At 42.9% G+C, this 21813-nt stretch overlaps 3 protein-coding genes across 3 annotated transcripts in view; 1 reads left to right on the top strand and 2 right to left on the bottom strand.

The window, feature by feature from the left end:
- COPRS (coordinator of PRMT5 and differentiation stimulator) overlaps nt 1-337 on the bottom strand; it is a 137906-nt gene extending 137569 nt beyond the window's left edge. The window contains exon 1 of the mRNA XM_027654493.1: nt 202-337. Coding sequence (XP_027510294.1) covers nt 202-213 — 12 coding nt within the window. The 5' untranslated portion in view covers nt 214-337. The remainder of the gene's footprint in view (nt 1-201) is intronic.
- A 1253-nt stretch (nt 338-1590) lies between these two features.
- UTP6 (UTP6, small subunit processome component) lies at nt 1591-10902 on the bottom strand. The gene is made up of 19 exons (XM_027654488.1): nt 10740-10902; nt 10577-10661; nt 9729-9770; nt 9549-9641; nt 9365-9412; nt 9080-9143; nt 8543-8661; nt 8001-8078; nt 7489-7570; nt 7016-7097; nt 6187-6368; nt 5577-5656; nt 4789-4866; nt 4444-4623; nt 3679-3759; nt 2838-2947; nt 2688-2754; nt 2328-2400; nt 1591-1877 (listed from the first exon to the last, which is right to left on the bottom strand). Exons 1-19 carry the CDS (start codon nt 10829-10831, stop codon nt 1720-1722), a joined length of 1794 nt encoding a protein of 597 aa, XP_027510289.1. The 5' UTR covers nt 10832-10902; the 3' UTR covers nt 1591-1719.
- LOC113952423 (taperin-like) lies at nt 10793-13260 on the top strand. Its single transcript, XM_027654498.1, has 2 exons — nt 10793-11072; nt 12505-13260. Exons 1-2 carry the CDS (start codon nt 10818-10820, stop codon nt 12517-12519), a joined length of 270 nt encoding a protein of 89 aa, XP_027510299.1. The 5' UTR covers nt 10793-10817; the 3' UTR covers nt 12520-13260.
- The last annotated feature ends 8553 nt before the right edge of the window (nt 13261-21813 follow it).

Here is a 21813-nt window from a genome sequence, read left to right as displayed (position 1 = left end):
CCCTCAGGGCACCGCCAACTCGGCGGGCCCCGCGGCTGTGCCCGAGGAACCGGGTGCGGCTCCGGGCGTGAGGCTGGAACTGAGGGGGGCGCTGCTCGCGCTCCAGCCCCTGAGGGCATCCAGTCCAATCCATGACCCACCACCACCACAGAGTGGAGACTGCGTCCAGAAGTAACAGACCTAAGAGCTGGGAGAAAATACCTTTATGCTCATGAAGCTGGAAATAAAGTCTCAATACCTCCCCAAGCTCTGTGACAAACCAACTCCCTCTGGCGCTGGCAGCATGCTCAGATAAAGCATGAAGAGATGGGAAGCACCTGGGCTGAACAGCTGTGGCAGGTGTCAGGCAAATGAGCTTTCAGGGAACGTGTATCCCTGGGAGGTGCTGCAGGAACTGCCGTGAGTGGCAAAATTCTGTGAGGAACCAGAATAGGTGAAGAAAACGGGCCCACTTTCTGAAATGGTGGAGTTACCGGCTTTGCTGGACTTAAAACAAAAAAGCTTAAAACCTTTTGCACTTAAAAGCTTTTAGTTGTGCAAGTGAAGGAGCAAGAAGTGATTCAGGAGTAACAGAGTAAGGGCAGAGAGGGTGTAAGTGATTGTCAGTAAGGAAATCTCCAGGTCAGACGTGAGATGGCAGGGAACTAATGGGGGCATAGGGGATGGCCTGGCTAAAATCCTGAGAAAGACAAAGCAGGATGTCCTTCAGATCTGGCCACAGAAAGAGCAATTTTAACAAGCTGCTGCTGCTCCAAACTTTTCTAGCTAGTCAAAAGTTAGTGGAATTCGTTGCTTGAGAAAGCTGCAGCTTCTATTTGAGTGAAAAATCTTGAAGTAGTATTTCCCTGTATTGTCATTATGTCACTCTTCAGTCACTGGGAAATTACATGAAGGAACTATTGCTCTACATTCCTCTACTTTCCTTATGTTTCCGTACTGATCCAAGGATAGAATTTATGCTGATTTATTGGCTTTGACATGGGAAAACGTGGCTCTCTAAACAGCCAAGAACAACAGTTCAAAAAGCCAGTACCCGTTTTTCAGGCACTGTGGACAGAAAGTTGAAGTGTAGATCAGAACCTTCTGCTCTCACCTCAGGGACAGTGCTAACAGATCTCAGCTCCCCTCTACCTTTCAGTCACTCTCAGGATGCAAACACCAATGCAAAGGGACTGCAGAAGCTGTTTCTGGTTTTGCTGTAAAGATTACAGATGACTTTGAAGCTAGGAAACAATAAATACTGTATTTTTACTGATTTCTGATTACCTAATGAAAAGTGTTCCACTTTTAATTATTCAACTTGGTAAAATACAGAGATCACCCACAGGTATAGTAGTTTCTGTGGGGTTTGGTTTGGGGTTTTTTGCATTTAGATGCTGTAATATTCACTTTCCAAAGTTGTAAAAGCTGATGCATTATAACTATCTGAATGTTTAGGCAGGATGAAGAATTTGCTCTCAGAAGTCTCAATGAGAACACCCTCAGAGATGCTTTTGCTTTCTCTAATTGTGCACTTGAACCTGCCCCTGGCAAAAGCAACACTAGAAACAACTGCAGTGGAACAGATGATTCTTTTTTTGTCACACAGAATGTAAAGAAGGTAAACTTTAATAAGATCCAGGAACATATTTACCTCTGTACAAAGAAGTTAAAAAAATGCACTGTCACATTACAACAGTACTGTCACATTACAACAGTAATGTGTAATACTATAGTTTTTCATAAATGTCCAGTTTGCAATAAAGTGTATTTGGAAACAAAATCTTCCACCAGGTCTCCCTGCAGCATCTTCATAGCTCGCCAGTGAATGCTCCCACAGTTTTCTGGTTTGCCTTGGGGATGACTGAGCTCCTCCTTGACATAATCCAGCCAGAGATCTTTGAAAGAAAAATAGAAGTTCTGTTTATATTTTAACTGGATATTACTTAACAAACAAACCTAACTAGAAACTCCTTTTAAGTGTCTTTGATGTTAATGCAATAAGGCTTATTTCATGAAACTACAGTGTCCTGCACCTTAAGGAGCAAAACCCTGGGTTCTATTCCCAGCTGGAACACTGATGTCTTAAGAAATAATGCAACAATGCCAGTGTCAAAACCTGATTTGCTCCCAGTGGTGCTGAAGCCATCCCAGTGCCCGTGACCCTGGGCTGACAGCAGAGGGTCACTGCAGTGTCCTACACTTCATAGCACAGAAGAAATAAGCTCTGCCCTGCATGACAGCAAGCACAAGGGCAAAACAAGCAGCTACCTTTTGAAATGGATGGAAATGAGAGGCAGCACTGAATGAATGAATGAATGAATAAATAAATAATAGAATCCCCTTACCAGTATCTGTTGAACCAAACTCCCTCAAGGCACGTTCATAGTATTCTCTCAGATGAAGCATTTTGCAGGATTCCTAACAAAGGAAGGTATTAAAAGGCCATTTATTTTGTACAGAAGTGAATCTGCAGCTTGATTAGATTCTTACAAAGGAAGAGAGTCATGGCAATTACATGCACACACACACACTGCCCCAGATTAGTTACCATGGAACTGGGTTTGTATCACATCCTGGGAATCAACTCGTGAAGACAAACACGAACTGATCACAGACTGACAACACCATTCTGTTTCCTATTTAGATCCAAAGTTAGAAGTGTATTTTACAAATACAAGGCACTAATTGGATATTCAACAACTTACTTGCTCCTTTTCTATTTGGATCATCTTCCTGAAGAAGTCAAGTGAGAAGGGACGATTTTCGCACAGGCTGAAATAAAACAAGTAACTTTAGACTTCAAGTCTTTTAACATACACCCTAGAACAGTCTGGTTTGAAGGTTTTATTTGTTACCTGGTAAAGACTTTTTTAACTTTCTTATAACCACCACTTCTGTAAGTCCAGTCGAGATACATTTCTTTCATAGTCACAGATTCAGCAGGAGTTGTGGCACGTAAGGATCTCTGCAAGTTTAAAGGGAAGAAAAACACAAAACAAAAAATAAAACCATCACATACCTACAATCAAAAGGCAAGAAGGGAGACAAAACTAAACAGTACCTTCTCCCTCATCAGGCATCTGAAATAAAGCAGATCTCCTAAGTCTAAAATACATTTCTCCTCCAATAATCCACACAGCTGGCAACTGCATTTCCTTAACACCCTTCATGCAGAGGGTTTCACAATACTCTACAAACAGCTGAATTAAAAACTTCCATCTGAAATACATGTTTCATATTGTAAAAGGGGAAAAAAACCCACTACCCAACATGCCAGGCAAAGAGGAAATGTTTTGCCCTAAGATATTGAGGAAATTTATAGTGAGATTAAAGTCCCAGTTCTGATTTTGAGTTTTCTATAACAAAACTGATGTTTTCACACAGACTGTAAAATTCTCTCTTCTGTGTTCAGATAGGTGTCTGAAACAGAGCAAAAATTCTAGACCAAAAAGTAATACTACATCACTGGTTGTGCTTACAAACATCTCTGTTTCAGAAGAATGGGAATGACATTTGTGCCTATAAGCCTGTGTCCAACTGATTTTTGATAACACACACAATTTTGCTTGAAATTCTTTGATATCAACACATCCATGACAGAACTGCTGTATAAAGCATTTGTTACATGTTCCATTCACAGACATTGTTCCCATTTATTTACACAGGCATAAAAGTAGATTTTGATTAGCCCAGTACCTGGTAGAGAGCTTCTGTGTCCTCCTTGCTCTTTGCTCCTTCGCTCCATTCCACCCAGAGGGTCCACAGTGCCAAAGTGCCCTACAGGGTGAGCAGATACATCAAATGCCTAAAATACAGTGACTGACTTACAGACAGCAACACATCCTCCAGGTTCTGTATTAGCTGCTGTAAAAATGTCCTTTAGGCACAGCTCTTGGAAAGACAACTTTGGGCTGCACCCTGAAATCACTTCTCATTTCCTTCCCAATACTTCTTTAGCTGGACAGCTGCGTTGCCAGGGATGAGACAAATTGTTCTGCACCACTGAGCACTGCAGTACAAAGGTAACTTCCAAGAACAAGAAGTAAAGAAATAGTCACCTTCCTGTTTCATCTCCTCACTCCTTGTGCCCAGGGTTTGAAATGGAGCAGTAGGAGAACACACATCTAACTCAAGGTTTGAAATACCACCCATACAATGTGTCAGGACAGCGAATGAAAGGAAGCACATTTTTCAAGTAAGACACAAAGAATACCAGCTCACTGCTAGGAGAGTGTGCAAAATGTCACCTGTGAGCATTCAGACTTTAAAACTGTGACTTTGAAGTGAATTTACAATTTCCTAATACTTGGCAACGCGATGTGCATGTGAAATTTTGAGTTCATATATCTGACCTTAAAAATTGTTAGGGACTTTGAATGCCTTGTAAAGGTAAAAAACCCCAAGCAACCAAGATCAGAGGTTTCTGACCCATGTCATGTAAGTCCATAAAGCAGCACAGACCTGGGATTTCACGTGTTTAAGGGCTTCTTCAAAACACTGTGTCACATCTTCCCTCTTCAGCTGGATCAGCACCTGCAGCCTCATCTGCCACGTGCCCACGGACAGGCTGAAGCGCCTGGTTGCAGCTTCTGCCACCTCCACAGCCTTCTCAGAGAGGTTGGACTCCAGCAACAGCTGAAGCTGAAACCCAGCAGATACAGCTCATCAGCACGAGAGACTTGGAACACCTTGTTAAAAAGCAAGGCTTTGAACCAAATTGCCCATCAGTGTCTCCTCAAAATGCAAAGACAGGCACACAACCAAGGCAGGAAAGCCCCCCAGTCTATTCTATGTGTCAGCTCTTACCCACTGCTTATAGAGAGCTTCTGGCAGCAAATTAGACTCATGGGCTTTGTTAAACACACTCAGTGTCCTCTCCAGCCTCTAGAACCAAGAGAGAGAAAAAACCCAAGCATTATTCCTGTATATACCAGATTCCATCATTTCAAGAAGCCCAGTGGATTGTCTACTGAATATCTAATTATACATTACATATCTAATGCTTTAGGTACCTGCAGACATTCCAAGATAAAGGGGAAATCTGAGCATTTGAATTACTTCTCTTCCTTTAGGAGCAAAGAACAACATTGCAGTGTTCTTGTGCTCTACTACAAGAGAATCAAACTGCACAGGCTAATTAGTTAATTCAGTCATACCCAAGCACAGATGCACAACTGAACTGCCCACGTGCCAGCACCAAACTTTGCTCAGACTTATTTGCAAGAATCATTTTAATTCATCCTTTTCTTCGAATAAGCACAGGTTTGAAGGACTGTCAGTGAACATTTAAGGTCCCCTCCAACCCAAACCATTCTATGATTAACAAGTTTGCAGTCTTAGCTCTCATCCAAAGAGGTCACTGTACTGACAAGGCTGGTTTATGCCCAGGCTATTCATGTTCAGGCAGGCCATCTGAGAGCCTGACAGTAAAAGTGATCCCCCCAGATGGAGACTAAATGGTTCTTAGTGATAGCCACAGGTAGATATTTCTGATAAAATGTCATAATATATTTGCTTCTTGTCTTGCTTCTGGATTACAGAAGTCAATAACAACAGGGATGATTTGTTTGTATGATTTCCTAATAAGCTTTTACCTTTTGCTTTAATTCTTCACTGTTGGTTTTCCTGTTGTATCTCTCTAAGCAAAAAGTGATGTAGCACTTCCACATGTCCTCTGTAGAAGCCAAGGCATAATATCACACTTTACAGAATCACAAGAGTAAGCACAAATATTTAAGAAATACAAAGAATCCAAGCACAGTGTTAATGCCAACTTTGTTTTAAAATGTTGTATTATAAAAGAGGCCCTAGATTTATAACATTAACATTTTAAAATGGCTTCCCACCACGAGCTGCAGACAGCAAATCTTTGTAAAGAGCATCCAGCTCTTGGTTCAGCTGAGGCTTCACAAGGAATGTTCAAAGTAAGGACAGTGCCAGATGTTGGGAGTTGGATATCCACTCTGGCTACTCAAAACCATTGCTGACTCAGAGCTAAGCAGCAATATATTCACATTTCCAGTTAAGCAGCTCCTTCGAGAGCATAAATGCTTTGGAAAATAACCCAAAAAACACATAGAATAGATGCCCAAAAGGCAGCTTGTAAAAACTGCTCTCCTTCTCTCAGGTATGGCAGAGCCTGCCATCACCTTCCAGATTTTCAAGTACCAGGAAAAGCTGTTAAATGCAGGCAGGGCAGTTCACCTGTTGGCAGAGCTCCCACAGCCTCATCAAAGACTGCACAGCACCGTTCCTCCCTCTGGGCCATTTCTGCCACTTTGCTCTGCTTTGGGGGATGTCCTGGGGCCTTCAGGGACCCCAAATCCAGCTCACGACGGGCCATGTAGTCCCAGGTCAGGGGATCATCAGCATAATTGGCCTGCAAACTGAACACAGCATGTCTGTAACAGCCCACAGCCACCATCCTGCAGCCCCGGGTACGTTTAGAAGGGTTGTTATATAAGCTGTGGTATTTGTTTGGTTGTTATATTATGTAAGTATAAATATACACTTACTTGCTAAATAACCGAATGCCAGAGAAAAAAATATTTTACTTTCCACAAGAGAAAGACAAAATATTAGCTTTTTTTTTTTTCAATATTTAATATGGATATTCTCCAGAAATAACATGAACTAGGCAGGAAACTGTCAGGAGAAATCTTTCTTTCAAGAGGAACAACTAAAGAAATAAAAGATGCAAAAATGCCACAAAAGTACACGAGGAAAACCCACAGTTCCTGCAGTGAATTTACAGAAACTAAGTGCAGTAATTATTCAGTGACAACTATTTTATATCTGAATTTTTCTGAGCAGCTTTTTAAAGCCCTTTCTGAAGTTAAGATACGAGCATCCTTTTCTAAAGAACACACTTGCCTCATCCGAACACTAATTCCTTAATTTTAATTCCCTACAGGAACAGCCTTTAGTGCTTAAAGTCCTGTCAACCCACTATAAATTACAGAAGTTATGAGAACATGGTTCTTAAAACCTAAACTAGAACAAAATAAAAACACAACACAAAGCCACAACTCACTTTTCAAGGATTTCTTTTTGCAAATCTTGGGTGAAGTCAAAGAGCTTTGCAATGGAGAGCACAGCCAGCTGGAACTCAACACCTACATTTCAAGAGACAAAAACCCAATCAAATGGAGTATTTGTTAAAGAATTCCTCAATATATCACGTCAGTTGCACACTTTGCATTTTTATTTATTTATTTATTTTTTTAAACAATCAAGTTTTGAGACTGGAAGCCCAGCACTGTCACTTCAGCCCAAAAGCTGTTGTGCTGGAAGAGGTGTCAGCCTGCAGGAAAGACATGAAATCAGAACTATGAGCACTACTAGTTTTTTCTCTGGCATTATGAAGGTTCTACTGAAGAAATGGTGTATTTGAAAATGTGTCTTAGTTGTGTGCATTGGAGCTAAGTCTATCAGTATTACCTACTGCAGAGCTGGGTTAAGGGTGACAATTTTCTTATTCAATAAGTACAAGAAATATTAAATCACCTTTAATTTTCTGAGTTGCATCCCTGTAGACTATTCGAGCCATTTCCCCATTGAGAATCTCTTCAGAGTAATTGAATTCCCCCTGCAATATCAAACATATCGTTGAAAAAATTATTTTCCTTTCCCAGCTATCATTTTTGCAAGCAGGGAAAAAAAAATCAGAATATATCAATGTTTTCCTTCATCTAAATCTATTTTTATGTAACTTGCACAAGTCAACTATAAAGAAATGAAAGACAGTAAGTTTAACTACTCCTTTCCAGAAATTACTATTAATTTTCAGACTGGGGAATGTAATAAAAAGATTTTACAATTGCAAACAAAAATCAGTGTATGAAGTATTTGAGCTGAGCATCAGCAAACACTTGAAAAGCTCCACACAGGCACAGCATATGAACAAAAACTTTCTCTAAGCAGTTGTCAAACAAACCATTAATCCAGACCCCATGAAACTGTGCACTCAGATGGGTGATGCACAAGCAGACAATCTCTCTTAAGTTCAGCTGACCTACCAAGTCCATCTTTGCTTTTTCAAATTCTTTCTTCTCCTTCCTCTGTTTCTCAGCGTGCATCAGCTCCATCCTGAAATACTGCAAGAGTGACAACACAATGAAATGGCTGTGGGGGTTAAGTCATCAAAATCTAAGCCCACAAATGAGGCAAAACAAGCTCTGAGGAGCTACAAATCAGGGCTTTCCCACATCCCACCCACGTCCAAGAGCCTTGGTTTTTAAAAGCTTGTGCACATAACTATATGCCCTAGTATTTATCCAGACATTTCCCACATGCAGCAATGATCATTTCTTAGTCATTCTTTAAACCTTAACTTGCCCAACTTCTCCAACAAAGGCTGGGGATGCCAGACTGATCCTGAGAAATATGTCCAAGCAGAACTTAACAACACCTTAGAAGGGAATTTTGGGATGTGTTTTTTTAATATTTTTGACATTTTCCTGCTGAGAGGGGGAAGCAAGTTTTTTTCCTGAGACATATGCTGAACTGATTTGCTCTGATGGATCAAATAACTGGTTGTAGAAGACAACCAGGATCTCACCTCTTGATAAAGTTTTGGGCACTCTGGATGGAAGCGCAAAGCACGAAGGAACAAGTGCCTGGCACTTTCTGATGAGAGTCGTGTCTCCATTTCCCACTTTGCTGCCATAATCCACAGTGCTGCAAAAGGTGATACAAATTCATTAATTTAATCTCTCAGAATGAGCTCAGCATTGGAACAAAACTGATTATCTCCCACGTAAAACCGAGCTGAAGGACGGATCTAAGCAGCTAGGCAGATCCAGGGAGTTTAATCTGGTTTTAGCTACAGAGCTAATGATGTCTTCCAAAGCTAGAAAGGAGGTCTTGAGCATTCAACATCTCCCACCTCTGATATATCTACTTACTTCCCAGTCTGCCCACACCTTATTCAGCACAGCCCTATCAGAGCCCATCTCTCTGAAGCAGCAGCAAGGCAAAGAAAAGAGAGTGGGGACCTTCACCCCAATAGCTTGAACTGAGATCTACAAGAACTTTAACCAACACCACACAATCTACACTGAGGCATTTATGCAGCACTCACCACTGTTTTACTTACCTGGTTTATTGGAATGAATGGCCAACATGGTAGAAAACACCTTACTGAGTTGATGTTTTGCATTCTGTAAAAGAAGCGGTTTTGTTTTACCCACTCTGGTACTGAATGGAACACACACATCAGTGAAAATCCCAGGCAGATCCAACAATATTATCAAAATTATTTTGGTATTACAGCATGTGGCAGTAAAGTTTGTACCCCTATCTTGAATTCAAGTTCCAGATGCCTGAATAAACACCAATCCATTATCTCAGCTCAGGTAAGATCAAGCATTTGAAAACTCACCCACTGCTTGCAAAATGCAACATGTGAAAGCCAGAGTTGGACATCATCCTGTTGGAAATGAAAAGAGGAAGAGAATCAACCTCACAAGGTACAAAATCACTTGTACATTGACAAGCAGACAACACACCCTTGGTACAGCAACCTGGCATGCAGAAAAAACCCCCCAAAACTCAAATAAACTTACTTTCCATTTTCCTGTAGCTCTGTTGAACAGGCTGTGCACTCGGTGCAGAATAGAGTGCTCGATTTCCTCCTTCTTAAACGAGTATCCAATGCGCTGGGAGGGAAAAAATATCAATTTTATTGCAGTAGAAAATGTATTTTGCATAGAGTATTTTGCACTCTTAATAACTGACGGACTTACTGCTCGTCTTTTCTTGATCAGTTCCAGCAGATTAATTTCATACTAGAATGGAAAGAAAAATAACATTTAAAAGCAAATGAAGAGACATCCAACAGCAAGGCAAAAAAATCCAGATAAAGTTTGTTAGAGCTGATGGACAGGTGGACAATAAACATTACAAACAGGAAAACCTAAGCAATAATTTTTTGACTGGGTCACGACATTTCTAAAACTGGATGAAATAAATATTAAAGATTTCTACTGCATGTGACATTTCAGACTTGAGCTGTTGGCAACCCATATTCCTAGAATTGTGATGCACAAGCCAAACTTGTAATTAGAAGTTTGTTTAGCCACAAAAAAATTAACACTGTAAAATATCCGGAGTTGGAAGAGACCCACAAGAATCATTGAAGTCCAACTGCTGGCCCTGTCCAGGACACCCCAACAATCCCACCCTGTCCCTGAGAGCATGGTCCAAACCCTCCTGGAGCTCTGGCAGCCTCGGGGCCGTCACCACTGCCCTGGACAGCCTGTTCAGTGCCCAACCACCCTTTTAGGAGCTTTTTCCTTATCTCCAACTTATTAATTCCAGTTAACTACAATGTGCACAGCGTATCAGGGAACTGGAGGCTCCACATCCCTGGAGAGACAAGAAACCACAGGAAAAGGTCACAACAAGAGAGGCCTCATCCCAACCTCAGGCACCAACTCCTGGCTATGCTTCCTGCTCTGCTGCCGACAAGCCGCCCTCAGGTGAGCACCAGGGACCAGGCGAGGTGAGGGCACTTAGGGCACGACAACACTCCTCAGTTCTGAGCTGGATGTGCAGCGAGGGACGGCCCGCTCTGCTGCTCGGTAAAGCCTACCTGGATGTAATTAATGAAATCCTCCTTCCGCAGCGCTCTCCGCTGTATCTTGTACTCCAGAGCCGAGGCTTTCCTCAGGACGGCCCTGCGGGGATCGGGAGGTGAGCGATGGGAGCGCTCCCGGCCGCCCCACGTGCGCCCGCCCGGCCCCGGCCCCGCTCACCGGATCTCCGCGCGAGTGAACAGCCCGACCCGCTCCAGCTGCTCCAGCTCCGGCACTCGGTCCTCCAGCCGCTGCTCGATGCGCTCCGCCATGGCCGCGGCGCTCCGGAGCGTCCCCACACAGACCCGGCACAGACCCGGCACAGACCCGGCCCGGCCCGAGGCGCCGCCGCTTCCGCCCGCCCCGCCCCGCGGCCGCTCTGCCGCCCCCTGCCCGGCTGGAGGGGCCGCGCAGCACCCGCTGTCACGGAGCCGGAGAATCCTTCGGGTTGGCAGCGACTCCTGCAGATCAGCCAGTCCCACCCCCCTGCCAGGGCAGAGTCGCCTGGAGCAGGTGAGTTTGGAATGTCTCCAGAGAGGGACACTCCACGCCCGCCCTAGGCAGCTGTTCCAGGGCTCTGCCACCCTCCGTGGAAAGAAGTTTGTCTTCACGCTGAGGTGAAACTTCTTTATGGTCATTGTTCCTCGTCCTGTTGCTGGGCACCACGGAAAGAGTCTGGCACCATCCTCTGACACCTGACTTGATATTTATATGCATTGATGAGATCCCCTCTCAGTCTTCTCTTCTGCAGACTAAACAAGCCCAGCTCCCAGAGGAGGAGAAATGGCAAAGCCAAGCCTGGGACGTGCAGAGACAAAGCACAAGTACCCCAGTGAGGGCTCAAGCTGCAATCCAGTGAGGGAGGAGTGTGGCCAGCAGGTTGAGGGAGGTGATGCTCCCCCTCTGCTCAGCCCTGATGAGGCCACATCTGGAATGCTGGGTCCAGCTCTGGGCTCCTCGGTACAAGAAAGCTGAGGAGCTACTGGAGAGGGTCCATCAGAGGCCATAAAGATGATGAGGGGTCTGGAGCTTCTCTCCTGTGAGAAGAGACTGTGGTGGGATTCCTCCAGGACAAATGGCTCTTCCCCTCCCACATGGCACCTTCCTTCTTTCCACCTTCCAAATTTTTAGGAAAAACTTCTTGATTGTGAGGGTGGTGAGGCCCTGGCACAGGTTGCCCAGAGAAGCTGTGGCTGCCCCATCCCTGGAAGTGTTCCAGGCCAGTTTGGACGGGGCTTGGAGCAACCTGGGCTAGTGGAAGGTGCCCCTGCCCATGGCAGGGGGTTGGAATGAGATGAGCTTTAAGGTCCCTTCCAACCCAAACCATTCTACGAGTCTGTGATTCTGAGAAAAGTAACAATAAAACCAGGCAACAGGAAATTTCAGTTTCTTAAATGAGGAACACCCTAGGAAATGAAAAAAAAGTGAGATGGGAGACAATTTATTGAGAGCTGCTTTAAATGCATATTATCCACAGTACCTGCTGCTTGTGCATTGAGTTGTCACTGCTGGCACTGAGCTGGTCAGAGATGGAACCAGCCCCACCTCCAAACCTCTGCCCTGTCTCAACCATTGCTCCCTCCTGGGGGAAAGGCAGGAGCTTGTCACTGAAAAACCACCTACAAGGACTAAGGGCAAGAGGGCTTCTGGCACAGCATTTTTCATATATAATAGCCAAAAAAACCTGGGGGGAATTTTTCCCTTTTATTACAGTTAAAATGTTTAACAGATGTTGCCAAGTACAGAGCAAGAACCTGAGCAAGTGACTTTGTTAAAAACACACATAAGACAAAGCACTTTGCAAGAACTGTCAAGAACAGTGGTAGTTTTTTTTCACCTGCTGTGACTTGGACTTGTGGTGGTTTTTCTCAATATTGGGCACCAATTAAAAAAACCCCAAATGAATCCATAGTGGGAGAGGTTCAGCAACTTTTCTTTTTGACAGGAAATAGTGACATGATTTTCCAAGAAGTGACCAGACAGAAAAGCTACCAGGAAATGGAGAAGCACCATCCAGTCACAAGACCAAGAACTACAGTCTGGTGCTGCATTGGGGGCTTGGTGGCTGAGGCAGCTCTGCACTGCAGCTGTCTCATGCCAAGGGACCCCTTACCCCACAAGAACAAGTTCCTGATGGAGACTGTCCCCCCTGGAGACTCCCTTGTCCTACTCAGCTGCCAAAGGCTCTGGGTCAGAGCAGGGTCAGCACAGCTGTCCCAGCACAGCCACCCCCACCAGTGAGCCAAAGCCTTCAGGCTCTTGGGACCTACATTTCAGTGAGTTCACCTCCCATGGAGCTCAGCTTTCAGTAAATCAGCACAACAATCCTGCTCAAAGTGTTGGTGAAAGAGTGTTATTCATAATCAACAGTAAGTTATTAATTATATTGGGGCTGACATTTTGAGATGCACCAGTTCAAACTGATTCTTGTACAGATCCAAAGACTTTAATGAAACAGCCCTTAAGGAGGACAACACTGGGGAGGAAAAGCAGCATTAGCACACTGAATCACTGAGCAAGAATGTGATTGGAATTACTACACTGGATTAACTTCATTTGAGTATCTCTGCATCTGATGGCATGATTTTATACTATAAAAGCATTCTGTATTTAGAGCTAATCTGTCATGGTGCACTTAGATCACAACATGTAAATGAGAACACCACATGCAGTGTAGGAGTTCAGAACTTAAAAGGTAAATGTCAGTGATTACCTGTAAACCTCTGGAAAATTCTATTTCTATCTTCTTTCTCTCCTCACTCTTCAACCACTCAGCTCTGCTTGGGCTGCAAATCAGCAGTAACTGCAGAAGAGAGACACCAACATAAACAACAGCCTTCTGAAACTTTATGGTTGCTCATTTTGCCAGTCTGAAAATCTTGTTCTGTGATCAACCTGCACTCAGTCAGGAACTCTGAAACTCAAAACCCACCACCAAACAATCCCTGACTGTTTTAGGTGGTAGAGAAGTGTGTGCACCCTCAGGGGCCACAGCAACCTCCACCTTGAATTGTGCCTCCCGAATTCAGTCCATGCACAGATCCCCCAACAGGTCTGACACATGGGAGTCCCCCACATACCAATAACAATGGGTGTCCCACAAGCCCTCAGAGGGCATTAAATTTCTTGCTAGCACTTGTCAAAGCACCACAATATCATCCCACAGCAGCACATAGGCACAGCACAAACCACTCTGCAGGACCCATCACTATGGGACTCAAAGGATCAAAGAGTGGTGTGCACCAAAACAATAGACTCCCCAAGTTTCTAGTTTAGGGGCCTAGTACTTCCCACTCAAAAACACACAGAGCAAGTAACAATAAGATTTAAAATACCAAACTTCGTTGATGACCTCGCAGGATTATTTACCAAAAAAAAAAAATAGATCAAAACCCGCTTGAAAACGTTTTCCATTCCTTCAGATGTCCCTCCTTTCCTGTAGATGGAAGGAGAACAAAACTAAAAATGCCTTTCCCTTTCTTCCCCCAGGAAAACAATCCTTAGAACAATTAACATAACGGACTGTCAGAAGTGCTCATAGCAAAGTGACAAACGCCGTGAGTGGCAGGCGAGCCCAGCCCGACCCACCAGAACACTGCGTGCTGGGTTTGTCATGCAAATCAAAATGGAACCTGACATGCTCTTTGTTCATTTCCCTTTCATAAAATCTACTTTAAATGCCTCCCATGTGCCTTGTTTTGGAAGCTGACATTCCAAATGCATCAGTGCAAATTAAGGGAGGGATCCATTACCGATAAAGACGTTGTGATACAGAGAGTTTCAACAAATCTTATTGGGGGAGCTGGGGAAACAACTGCTGCAGCTGGCACCTGTAGGGTCACGCAGTTTGCTGCTTTTATGAAGGCTCTTTAGAAAAACTCCATCAGCAGGTCCTTGCAGGAGAAGTTCTGGCAAGCTGTCACAGCTTAATATTTATAGATTACGTCTGCAAGCAGTGGGTACATTGTGAATTAGGAATTAATCACAGCGGGTTTGATTTAAGTCTTGTCTGTGTTTAAATGCACGATGGTTAACATGCATAAGGCAAATATTTAAATTACAAATTGATTGAGATGTATCTAATTTATTTCTGCCATTTTACTACCTGAGTGCATAAACAATTACAGCTTTTCAGAAGATTCCTCCAGATGCACAGTATTTTTTACAATTAACTTGTATATAATTGTCATAATGCACTTTATGAAGATGCCTTTTAAACAATGAAAGTGATGTTCTGACCTCATGAAAATAATTGGGAAGCTTCCACTGACTTCAGCTGAGCCAGTGGTTCATCCCTTCAGGACACATTTTTAGCAAAGCCCTCAAAGCATTTACTGAGCACGTGGGACTTTGGTTTGAAAATATATAAGCACATCTGTTAATAAAGCAGTTTGGAATTTACTCCCAAAAATATACTAACCCAAACCTTGGACTACATTAACCTCCCTAGTTTTGTAATTATAACAATTTCTGTGATGATTTGGTTTCACCTCTGCCAAAACCAGCAGTCAATCTGCATAAATAGTGGTTTCATCACTGCAATTCCACTTGAGCCTCCAAAAATTCAGATTTGAGACCATGCAGTCGGTCAGTTGGACTGTTCCATACCATCATCAACCCTGGTCCATGTCCTGGACATGTTATTTTTTTCCATTCTGATAGAAAATGCTTGTCTTTGTCAATGCATTGCTTTACCCTTGCAGCTTGCAGGCACTTACCCTGCAGCATTAGATCTGAATCCCTCCTGGAACTTCATTCACTCACCTCTTTTTCAACTATTAGTGGTTAAAAAAACCCACAACAAACATAAACATTTCCATTTAATGCCTTATCAGAACTATTATCATTTAATCTTACATATCATCTCTTTACAAAGGCAAGACCTTTACTTTGCATTGGCTCTGAGCTTGAATATTTCTGAATCAGACTCCTCCTCATTTTGAGCATCCTGTTTCTTCTCTGTTGCCCCAAGATCTGAACATCTCTACACGGGGAATTTGCAGCGAAGGGGAATGATGCCTCTGGAATTGTTTCCTTGCCAGTTCACATCTGGTCCTCAGCACAAGACCCATCTGTTTATTCAGGGTCTCCAGGGGCTTGTACAGTAGTGGCTATGAGCCTTTTAATTTGATTTTGTCATTTGGCTGGTTGGTGAGCACTTGACAGGCTGTGTAAGTGCAGCAGGGCAGTTACAACCAGTCCCTCATCGTATCCTAGTGGCCAATTCATAACCCAGAGGAATGCCAGTCACATTTCAACAATTTAAAACTATATCAGTCATCTGCCCTACATACTCCCAAATTGTCAGCACCATGAAATGTATTGCTTAATTATCTTTAATTTAATGTTATTTCTTGCCTGTACACTCGTGCTCAGGATTGTTGCCAGAGGTCTGGAGAGCAGAGTCATAGTGATCTTAATTTACCTCACTAAGCTGTCTGGGTTTGAAGGGGAGGTGAAATGGTGGCGTGGCCTTGGGTGACCCAACTGTGTCATAAGGAACAAGGCAGGTAAAGACAGAACTTCCTCAGAGCAAAGCCTTGTATTTTTTAAACACAGAGATGTTGGCACCAGCATCAATTACACTGCCACGACAAAGAGCATAAAGTAAGCCACATATGGATTTATTTCTCCTTCCAAAGACCAGGATTAGGATTGGTCACAGTTTGCCTCCTGCTGTTCCTCACCTCCTTCTGTGGAGATGTGTTTAGTGTGGGAAAAGCGACCTCAGTCATGGCAACAACCAGTAAAACTACTTCTGGAGTATGGATAATTCAGGTCATAGTGTGCAGAATCACATCCTCCCAAGCAGCATTCCAAACACAAGATAAACTCTTGTAAAAGCCTTCTGAAGCAACCTCTGGCATATGAAACCCCAGATAACGTTAACTTTCATATGAAACACTTAGATAAGCTCTGCTGTGTGAATTTTATATGTTTGTGCTAACTGGGAAACACTGGAAAAACAGTTTCTGCCCTGATCTTATCCTTTAAGTAACTGCTGATGATAAAATTCCCAATTCTCACTTTATTAATCTATACTTAGTTAAGCCACAAAAGAAAGAATTGGTCCCTGTTAAAACTTATCCCTTACTTAAAGCTGAAATTAATTAGTTAACTAATTCACTTGAGGTTTTGTTTTACTATCTATTGACATGCTCTTTGATCCTCCCATATTTCTCGTTTTGAGTGATTGAAGATTTCATTCTTGCACTGTCAACAGACCTTTTGTTGAGAAACTTCTATTTACATCTGTAACTGACTGAATTCTCACATCTCCCCAGCAGTTCCTCTTTGATCTCTGCCTTTCTGAGTTTAATCATTAAGTTTGCATCAGAAGTTTTTCAGTTGCCGTATCCTCCACACTTTCCGGGATTCACTGGCGAGAGCACAAACTCCCAAAGTTCACTTCGAATGATTTTTTGAATTTTTTCATAGTTTTCTGATCGTTTTGCAGGAAGCACCACACATGCTGCATCTCTGAAACTGCAGCATGAACGAGCATGATTCCTGTTCTGTTTCAATGTATTAAATATTTAAACTTCAAGATTTGACACGGGGTTTTTTTCTGTGTATTTAGTCCATTTCTAGCCTTACAGTTTAATCATCTTAGGAGATGTCCTACCTTTCTAGAGCAAATTAATCTACGGGCCCAGGCTCTTCACAATGCTTTTGAAACAATTCTGGTATTTTTAGTCCACTCCCTAGACTCTAAAGACAAAGACTACTGCTAAAAAGCCACCAAACAGAAAGAAATCATTAAATGAAAATCAGGAAATAAATTTCACTGTAGAAGAATCATGAAGAGTATATTAAAACATCACCGAGAGAACTCCAAGAGACAAGTCCTGAGCATAAATTTCTACTCAGCAATACTGACTAATAACTTTAATCACTGATTGTTCCCCGTGGGAATGCAGGAGACAGGTGATTCCGTGGTGTAAAATGTCCTGTGCATTCTCTCTCCGCTCTCTGCAATAACTCAAGACACGTAAGGAACCTGTGGCTGAAAGCTGTGCATTGTGGGGGCATTAAGATTCCCTGAGGGCCACGTTCCTGGAGTGCTGTGCTCCTGGAATACATTTGAACAGCTCTGTACAAAAGCAGTCCCTGGCAAACACATGAATGAGAATCACAAGTGGCTGCTCTGTCAATCTCTCCCCCCCCCCCAGCATTCATGGGAATACTTGGGAACACTTGGATTGCTGTGGAGGATCTGTGCTCTTCCCTTCCCCGGGCTCCAGCACAGGGCTTCCCTTACAGCAAAGTTTATTTTCTCTTTTCTCAGTTCCCTACTTATGAAAACAGGGCAGCTCTGTACGTTAACATGCAGAAAACCAAACTGAAACTGAGAGCTTCCACCCCAACAGCAACATGATCCTGCATCCCAAATACACCCAGCATTCCCCCTGCCTCCTGCTGTGCTGTTATCCACAAATCTGGAAGTTTTCATATCCACAGATCTGGAGCTGCTCCCTTTCTCCAGCTGCAATATTGTGTAGCCTCTCTTCACAAGAGGCTGGGAAAACAATAAGTGGGAGTTGACTTTTGTTTTCCAAATAGGTAGGGAAGATCTTATCTAATAATTTCCATGGCCAATTATTGTTGATTAACATCAAATCAGACTGAAAATATAGAATATGAACTGAAGAATGAATCAGTATCTGTTGCAGACGAGGTTAACTCAGTGTGTAGTGAAGTTTATTTGTGTGAGGGGATCTGAAGTGGATCTGGGGTTGGAGCCCAGTGACACAGCTGTGGGACCTTCCCATCCACGCAGGAAGTGTTTCTGTTTCTCTCAGTTCTGGAGCATTTTTGCTTCCTCGCTTCTCTCATGGAAAACCTGGGTCTGGGGGCTGGAGAGATTGTGAGGAGGAGAACCTGGAAGCATGAAAACAGCAAGAAGCAAAGTGTGGATGTAAGCACAGAAGTGGAATGTGCTCGTGAGCTCAAGGTCAAGGTAAAGAAATGCAGGGAGCCAGGACACTCACTGAGGTTTGTTACTCTCAGCAGCCCCTGAACACCCAACTCCAGTGCCTTACCAGGGGGTACAACAATGCTCCCTGGTAAATCCTGACTCTGGCTTTCATGATGGCCCCAATCTGTAACCAATCTTTAAAAAGACTGACCAAAAGTTTACATTCAGCTAATGAGAACTACTCTTTCCTTCCAAAGTTACATGTAAAATTAAGTTCTCAGAAGATAAGCTGGTCTGTAGGAGTGTTTAGTTAGTTACTAACAATCTCTATAGACTATAGACAGACACATGTTTAAAGATGGAGGAAAACAGTATAGTTATGTTGACAAAACCTTCATTTAGGTTGAGCTCTGAGAATACAGGTATTTATTTCCCCTTTAAATAAGGATTTACTTTGTAAATATTCCTATGCCAAGACACAGTAATTTGGAGGACTCAAGCTGGAAAATTCAGTGTGGCTATAGGGGCACTACAGGCAACCAACAAAATCAGCTAACTATGAAATGAAAAAAAAAACCCAAATCCACAAAGCTCTAAAATATGCATGTACTTTCACATATATGTGTGAAGAGGCACAAATTGCTGCAGTTCAGCTGTTCAGGGTGACAGGAATGCTGGGCACACACAGGCTGCGAAAAGCCGCAGGAAAAGGAGATTTACAAGTGGCATGTGCTTCCAATCTGCAGGAAACAAATCTGATCTTCTGGATATCAAATGCAAATCCCACTAACAGGATGTGAAAACAAGAATGGATTGGCCATCTCAAGACATAAAATCTGACATATTATAGAAGCACCTCTACCACCTACTTCTGCTTTCGTTTCAGGGGTTTATTCCAACAGCGCTCCTGGTTTGGAATTGGTTGTTTCTTCCATTTATCATTTTAAACTTATTAAACTGCCCTTTTTTTTTTTTTTTTTGCATTATGTTAGGATATTATTTATCTTTATAGCAAAAAGATACACTACCATAATCTTAAACTTTTTTATTTTTTTTTTAGTTTTATCGATTTCAGTAAGGTACACTATGTTTCCCTGCTTCTTTTTTGAACCACTTTATTTGAAAACACATTTTCACTGGTTTTGTAGGTACCTTGTCATTTGCTAAATATGACCAATTTTCTGTTACCTGATATATATATATATGTATACAAGACAAATGTTTAAATTATTTATTTTTTAATAAATGCATCTGTAAAATCTATAGGGGTCTGTATTACCAGGAAGGTCAAGGACACAACAGTCTCGTGCTACAGCTCATTTTTCTTCTGAAGAAACCATAATAATTTCCGTCTTTCTTAAAAGGAGTCTTTATTTTCTTGCTTATAACTGTGCAAAATAAATAGAAGTTACTTGCTATTTCTACCAATCCATTCTATGAAGCCCCAAATACAGAATGAATTATGGAATCACAGAATGGTTTGGGTCAGAAGGGACATGAAAGGACAACTAAGGGGAACAGGCTCAAGCTACCAGAGCTCTACTGTTTGTCAGCCCTTGCAGGGGGCTCAGGTCCTGCCACTGTCCTGTCCCACTCCAGGCAGGAGTCACAGCCGTGGTTCCTCTGTTCCCAAGCAGATCCAACTCCAATGCCAGACATTAATTGCTTAATTATCTTTCCTACTCCTGCTTGGAAGGCTGCCCTCTGGCTCCTCCTCCCAGTTTTGAAATTTAGAAGGATGAGCCACCAGCAGCAGCAGAGACTTGGAAACAGTTGTGAGGAAACAGGAATAAATTAGGTAGCAAACAACTTCCAAGGACAAAATTTCAGCTGTACAGCATTCAGGAGCCTTTCTCACACATAATGTAATATTGATACCTTTTGTCACTTGTAACAGGGTATCACTGACCTCAAGCTCAACCTCTGATGACCTAAAGATGCCCATAATTTTGGATACAGCTGCTCTCTGGCCTCTGAATCCAACAGCCTGGCAACCACCCAATATCAGAAGTGCCACCAGGAATTCCCAGGTATTATAAGCAAAGAAATTAGATGTAAGGTCCTCAGAAACAGCCAGTGCATCAAACATTGCTGCTTCCAGTAATGAAAGACATATTCAGCAACAGGTGACTGAAGAGAAATAGAATAATAAATAGAACATAAAGAGACTGGAATACTAAGCAGAGACAATCATGACAAGCAGGATAAAATGTGTAACAATATTTTAGAAATATCACTTTTTGTTTAGAGGGAAGAAAAATACAATGTAGGTAAAGTTGTGACAGCAATGAATTTCTAACATGTAACAAAATTAAGGTTGAAACAAAATACTGAAAAGCCTGCAGGTAAAACATCAATGTCTGGGGAAGGAAGGAAGAAAAAAGATAAGGGAAGAAAATATCGTTCCAGAACGAACATGAAAGATAAATGGTGCAGCAGAAAAAGCAAAAAGAGGGGAATAGTGAATAAAGACTTGTTTATCTGAATGTTTGTGGGGTATATGTACATACATATATTTTCTTTAAGCATAATACGGTTAATACCAGACAATTGAGGCATCACATTGGAATCCCTGTGTTGATAATGTAAGGCACATTTACAGCACGGCTGATTTTGATATACGGTTTTCCTCTGAATATTTATCATTGAGTTCATTTTTCTTATCACTAGTAATGAGAAGATCAGTGGGGATGGGGGAGTGCCAGCACCACAGCTGTGTCTGGTATCAGAATTCAAGGCTATATTTCACACATGGACCATTCTTACCACGCCTTGTAAAACTGCTGCGGAGAAGTTTCACAAATAGAACGGAACGGCCGCCGAAGCCTTTTATGTGCGAGTTGCCACGTCTCTGTTAAGGACTTGATTACACAGAGCCGAGGTTGAGTTTCCCGTGGCACAGTTGGACTCCCTGGTGTTTTCTCACACACCAGATCCTGCCCCGAGGGCCGACCCTGGACTGAGCCTGGGTTTCCCTGAGGATTTAGTGCATCCTCAGCAAGCAGAGAAAGGTGGGAATAAACCCAGAAATGCTTTACCTCAGACTTCAAGTCTCGCAGCACCTGTGGGCAGCTCCTTGTGCCCTCCCCTGAGGGAACCTCACGGTCAGCTGAGGTTAAAGCCGCGGGATAGCAGCAGGACCTCATGGCCCAGCCAGTATAACCATTTCTACCACAGTACCGATACCGATTTATACCCGAACTTCTATTTCGAAAAACTTAGCTCTTTTTTGACAAATGTAGCTCTGGAGCTCCTGAGGGCAGCAGAGTGGCCCCTGAGGCGAGGGGGGCACGGGCACCAGCACCCCTGTGGCCGCGGGGCCACCGAGTGGTGACA

Source organism: Corapipo altera, unplaced genomic scaffold (genome assembly GCF_003945725.1).
Source record: "Corapipo altera isolate COAL_440 unplaced genomic scaffold, ASM394572v1 343, whole genome shotgun sequence".
Lineage (NCBI taxonomy): Eukaryota > Metazoa > Chordata > Aves > Passeriformes > Pipridae > Corapipo > Corapipo altera.
This window is presented reverse-complemented; position numbering and strand designations above follow the sequence as displayed.